At 38.7% G+C, this 6,379-nt stretch overlaps 1 protein-coding gene across 1 annotated transcript in view; it reads left to right on the top strand.

Moving 5' to 3' along the window:
- The window catches only part of AFF3 (AF4/FMR2 family member 3), a 523,007-nt gene that overhangs the window by 91,791 nt on the left and 424,837 nt on the right, over window positions 1-6,379 (top strand). The window contains exon 4 of the mRNA XM_035001779.1: window positions 62-444. Within this exon, the coding sequence (XP_034857670.1) occupies window positions 62-444 (383 nt within the window). The remainder of the gene's footprint in view (window positions 1-61; window positions 445-6,379) is intronic.

The raw sequence follows: 6,379 nt of genomic DNA, 5'->3' as shown, positions 1-6,379 counted from the left end.
TCTTCTTCTTCTTCTTCTTCTTCTTCTTCTTCTTCTTCTTCTTCTTCTTCTTCCAACTCAGCACACCAAGGCTCTCTCAGGACCTTGCTTGGAGATGGTGTTGGCAGACAGCAGCCACGAGCCAAACAAGTGTGCAATGTAGAGGTGGGTCTTCAGACCCAGGAAAGGCCACCTGCTATGGCAGCCAAGCACAGCGGCAGCGGACACTGTGTCCAGAACTTTCCTCCATCCCTGGCTTCAAAACCCAGCCTGGTCCAGCAGAAACCAACTGCATACGTGCGGCCGATGGACGGCCAAGATCAGGCTCCTGATGAGTCTCCAAAGCTTAAGTCATCCACAGAAACCAGTGTGCACTGCACGTCATACAGGGGAGTCCCGGCCACCAAGCCAGAGTCCGCCAGAGCCAAGGCCAAGCTTTCCAAATTCAGCATCCCCAAACAAGAGGTGAGTCTTTTCTCAACGCCACCTACCTGCATCTGAGTTGATCTCAGTGATGACTTGACAGTTATAAATTCAATGCCCATGTTTCTTTATTTTCAGCGTGTGAACAACTTTGTGTGGTAGGATTTGTAGCAATCGCTAAAGGAGGATGTACACATAAATAATAATTTCTTAAAATCTCAAATTGATTATCATCATTTTTTTTAAGTTCCGACATATGCAGTTATGTGTCCATGTTCATTCGGGAAGGAATGTTTCCTTCAATATAGTTCAAGGGATTTTTTTTATGAATGAGTCAGTGTCGACATGGATAGTATATATTAGAAATAAAAGTATTGTAAGGGCCATATATAAAGAGGTTAATTTTTATGTAAAAGAGTTCAGAAGTTCAACATTTTTGCCAGTTTTGAAATGTTCCAAAACGTAAAGGAAACTTCATAATGATTTTTAAAGTAATTATTAAATGACTCAATATTGAATATGGTGAATATTCAAATGTATCAGATGTCCCATCCATATTATAATACTTAAAATCCAGGTTAATTGATGTTAATCAAGTAAGGATCTCCTTGTCCTGTGAAAATGATCTTAGATTATATGAAGAGAGTGAAATCTTTTAGTTCAGATTCTTCTGGTTTGCGTCTTGAATTTAATCTGAAGTACTTATTTATTGCATTACAAAATGTATAGACTAGGTGTGTGGAATATGAGAACTCAAAAAGGCAAATCACATAATCACAGAGGTAGCAAAGAGTCTAGTCTACTTGAACAGTAAATCTGGATAGAAAATGAAGTCTTGTTTTAGAGAAACACATTTCATCCTATATTCCAAATTGATGACACTTGTCAAGAACACACGAAAAAGTATGCATGCACATTTTTTTGTTTTGCTCTGATGTGATATACTAATTAACATAAAATGTGAATTCTAGAGCATTGGACTTAGGAACTATTCAGTTTCGTCTTTCTTTTTGACATATTCAGTTTTAAAGATGGAATAACACTGTGGCTAGCATATTCTTTGTATCTTAATTTGATTTAATGACCAAATAAAACACAAAATGATTTGATGTTTCTTGTTGGGAGTCTGACAAGGCTGAACTTAATCATTTCTGAGTTGAGCTCTCACCTCAGAAAGCACCGTGCACCAATTGGGAGATCAACACAGTGCCCTTAGAGAAGATATATTTTTTTTAATTCCGAGATGTTTACACAGGTTCTAATGAGGAAATTAAGTGACATGTACACCAGTAACTCCTTTTGATTATTCGTTTATGATGGATTCCATAAAGTATTCTTAGGAATTAATAGAAGCAGCATATAACTTCTGCAAGCATTTATGTTTTGGAAAGTTTGTAGGAAACACATATGAATATCACCTTATAAAACTGAATTTATCAAGCCCTTTGATTTGTGTTATCATCATCAAATGACCTGGCAAATAAAACATGGCTTATCCTTGAACAGAGGTGACTATAACTGCCAGGAATCCATTATAATTTTAATCCCAATTGATTCCTTGTTAAAATGATTTTTATGTGCCAGAGAAACTTCAAATTTATTAGGTAGTAATTTATTTATTTACTTTGTAACCCAATGAGCTGATAAAGCCCTGGTTAAAAGCCCATTTTTGATAGCCAGTACAGCCTTATGCAGATAACTGTACAGTTTTCATTAGGCTTTTGGGTATATCATTAATAATGTGGACACTTTCAGGACGCCCTTCCAAGACCCCAGATTGGGAATGACACATTGTACTACGGTTCAGTAATCACAGAAAGAGGGAAATGCCTGAGATAGAAAGTCATACCAAGAAAAATTAGAGCTTTTATACAGGAAGTGTTTCATTGCCCCCATGTAATGACATTGAGCCTGTCCGCTTGCTCCCTTCCTAACATTTTATACTGAAGACTTTAAAGAGGCCAATCATGCATTGATAGAAAAGAGGTAAGAAGTGTTGTTCAAAGAACAAAGTTTTAATTGGTGGATTTGTTTTTTTGGGTTTTTTTCTGTAGGGGAGATAATATAGTCCTTATTTTAGCAAAAAACTGTGTATTATGGAAAATATGGTAATTGAATTGTGCAGCACTTGTGTGTTGCACCCCAGTCTATTATAATAAGGGAATGACTCTTTCCCAATTAGCAGCAGGGTAGTATCTATAAGTTACATTTCCTATCCTTCAGACTCAAAGAGTTTTTTTGTTTGCTTGTTTGTTTTACAGTACTCCAAGAGATTCAAAAATACCTTTTGCAAGTATATCACTCAGTGTTTATAGGGCATCCCTATAAAACGCACAATCGTAGCATAGAATTTTATCAGCTAATCAGATTTTGCTTTTTGAGGAAACATTTGCTTTTATTTTTTGGAGAGAATAAAACAAACATGGCAAATAATTAAGAAATATTAATGCCTATTTTTTTTACACAGATAGTACCTAGATGAAAATGTCCTCTTGATAGTACTGACATTAATTTCCAATAATTTAAGGAATGCGTTTTTTAGGGAAATTTACAGAGGCTGTGACCGAAAGGGAACTTTTTCATGACTTGACTATAGTTTCCCAGGACGTTAGCTATAGAGTGAGACTTATGCCTGTGTGAAGGATTTGGGGGCTAAAAGGAAGTGTTAGGTAAAAATGACGTAAAGACAATGGAGATGCAAATATAGCTGAATAGGATTGTGTAGGTACAGTCCTCATAAGAAATCAAATCAATGACTAGGTATAATGCAATAGGAGAAATTAAAAAAAAAAAATCTAAGTTGTGATCTCTGCCTGCAAGAAATTTACATGAATTGAATAAATTAAACTCCAGCACTTAGCTTTTAATTTGCAATTTCTCTCACGTACAGTCCAAACTAAATTTAAAATTGGCCTTCTAGTTCTAGAAAATTTCCTCACCTTCATAATCCTTATAGTAGAAAAATCTTGTGCTGTTTTAAAAAATTGAGAATTTGTGAATCTCTTTTGCCTGATTTTATACTTCATAAGTTCTTCATTCTTTTTCTTACAACATCTGCACTCTATCTGCTGCCATGGTGAATTATTTGTTATAATTCTTTAGTCTTCAATAATAGGTAATTAGTGTGGAAAAATTCAGTGCAATTTGATGTGGAAGTTAAAGACCTGAAGGGGTTTCTTTAACTGATACACCTGTCTCTTGGCTGGTTTTCCCCAGCTCAGTTTTGTGTTTAATGAAAAACATATTTTTGTTGTTATAGCTGACTTTTTTATTCTTGATGCCATCCCTCATTAAGTGAGCCTTCCCTGGAGCGTCACTTGGAAGGGTGACTAGTGTTAGGTGAGAGAAGAGACAGGGACATAAGAAATGACTGCAGATGCATTCTAGAACATTCTAGGGTAGGGCACACTAAATCTTATTTCCAGTCGAAGCAAGTCATTTTTTGTTTCGCATACACACACAAAATAAATGTTTTGCCCTTAACATGTAATTCAAGATCCAGACACTGGGGACTATTAACCTAGTGGGGCAGATACAAGTTTTGTGGGACCTAAAATGTATACCATCTTTGGGGTTTTCATCAGTAAAAAAGGAGTAGAAAATTACCTTATACTTGAAATTTTTGCAAAAACAAGTATTAACTCATTGCTAGGGCCCCTCCTGGGGCCTTGGAGGAATCTTCGCTTAAGAGGCCCTGGAGCTTATGCATCATTAGCTTCATGCTGTATCTATCTTTGGCTCATGGAATAATAAGAAATTGTTATTAAAATGATAATTTTAGATTTGAAAAGAGTGCTTTATATTGGCCTCAAACTTGGTAGAATTTAAAAATACATATGTATATGCTAGGTGATACAGGAAGGCAGAAATGGGACAATCCTATAAAACAGGCCTAATATGCAGTGCTGTTGAGATAAAATATGGGAATATGGGCCTCACGGGCCATGAAGTTAGTTTGTTTGGCAAGTTTCAGCTTCAGTGGCACTCCAAAACATACACATTTTAGTTTCTGTTATTAATTTAATGAGCAGCAATGATTTAAGGCCGCCCTTGCAGAAGGGCTCTGATGGCTGAGAATAGAACAGATCTGAAAAGCCAGGGAAGGATGGAAGGAAAGCAGGGCCTGCTGCTCTTAGCTGAGTCAGTGATAAGGAAAGAGACACCTGAATTTGAATATAAATTAATAGACCGTATGTATATGGGGAGTTTTCCTAGTGGTTGATACACAGTGGTTCATCCACAAGAACAGAGAGACCGTTTTTGGTTGATCAGAATTTCATTTGTTAAAATAAGTAATTAAATAGTTTAAGGTGTATTGATTAATCAGCATATTCATGACGGGCATTTTAAAATCACCATTTATACCATGAATAAGAGCAGAAAGATAAAGCACCATGATTCCACAAAATAGCTTCCTAGAAAAGCAATTAACTGATTTTTTTTTCTAAGTTCACAGAAGATAAATGATTTAGGCTTCCTATTTCCTGTCACTCTTGGTTACCTTTGTATGAAAATGGATTTCTTCCAAATTAAAGTCGGCACCAGCCTGTCGGACGGGAAAGGCATCTGCAGAGCAATGTGTACATTACATATTCATGCCAGTCTAAATTTCTTAATTACATTTGAGATGTATAATGTTTTCAAATGGAAGTATGCTATCTGATTGCTCATTGATGAAATGAGGGTGTGTGGCCGGGCTGGCGACTCGGTTTCTCTGTCTGTTGTGGTTTCATCCTCCCCATCATCATCACCTCCGTCCTCCTTCACCCACTGCAGACCGAGGCCACGTCCTGTGGGACAGCAGGGCTTAGTAACAGCACAGATGGTTATGCTCCATGCTTCCTCCTCTCCCTGTCACGCACGCCGTGCGTTCTCTTAGAGAGGATGCGGGCAGCTTGTACCCCTTAGACTTAGAAGAGTGAAGACCCACAACTTTGATCTCAGATACTGGATGAAAGCACTTGTTTTCCATCTTATAGATGGGTCACTCTGAAGGTCATAATGAAGGCTGGCAAGTGGAAATGTTTCCATATTTTTTGGCACTTTTATGTTCAACTAGTGCGGCCCTAAAGGTAAAGCACTTAGCCACTTAAAAATATCTTCCATTTTGGGGCGCCTGGGTGGCTCAGTCGTTGAGCGTCTGCCTTCGGCTCAGGTCATGATCCCAGGGTCCTGGGATCGAGCCCCGCGTCGGGCTCCCTGCTCCGCGGGAAGCCTGGTTCTCCCTCTCCCACTCCCCCTGCTTGTGTTCCCTCTCTCGCTGTGTCTCTCTCTGTCAAATAAATAAATAAAATCTTTAAAAAAAAAAATATCTTCCATTTCTGTAACCCTTTATTAAAATGTGTCTTGTGTTAAGGTGCCGGTGTCCTTTTCCATCCCCTTTCCTCTCTGGGCTCCTTTAGATTCATATTATAAAACCACATTTTCTAGCCATGAGGTAGGAAACTACTCCCAGGGATGGAGGTGTTGAGAGCGAGACCCGGAGGGAGGCCATTAGAAAGCCCCACTTTACATTCCCTGTATATTTTCTCAGTTCTCATAAAGTTTCCTCTCCCGGAAAGCATCTGGACAGATTACGGGGCTGTTTGCCCTCAAACTGCAACCTTATGTGTGTTGACTTCAAACCTGGGGCTAATCAAGAGCCTAAGCCCTCTGTGTTTGGAGTCACTTGAAGAGATGGTATGTGATCCAAGAACCTCTCCCACATTGGAAAAACCATCACTGGACAGTCCAGTGACAAAAGCCTCTTGTTCTGTATCTCATCTGTTCTTGGTTGGAAATCCTGTGCACCCTCTCAGATACACAGGGATGCACGGTGGAATGATGATGGGTCTGCCAGGTGTAGGTTCAAATCCTGGCTCTGCCACTCATTAGCCATGTGGCGGGGAGCAAGGAGTTTAACTTCTCTGGGCCTCAGTTTTCTTATGTGTGGAGAAAATGATAGTATCTACGTGGCAGAGTTACTGGAGAGAGGAGT

This window comes from Mirounga leonina, unplaced genomic scaffold, assembly GCF_011800145.1.
Source record: "Mirounga leonina isolate KUSES-001 unplaced genomic scaffold, KU_Mleo_1.0 Mir_125, whole genome shotgun sequence".
Classification (NCBI taxonomy): Eukaryota; Metazoa; Chordata; class Mammalia; order Carnivora; family Phocidae; genus Mirounga; species Mirounga leonina.
The sequence above is the reverse complement of the archived record's forward strand: the minus strand, read 5'-3'. Positions and strand labels throughout refer to the sequence as shown.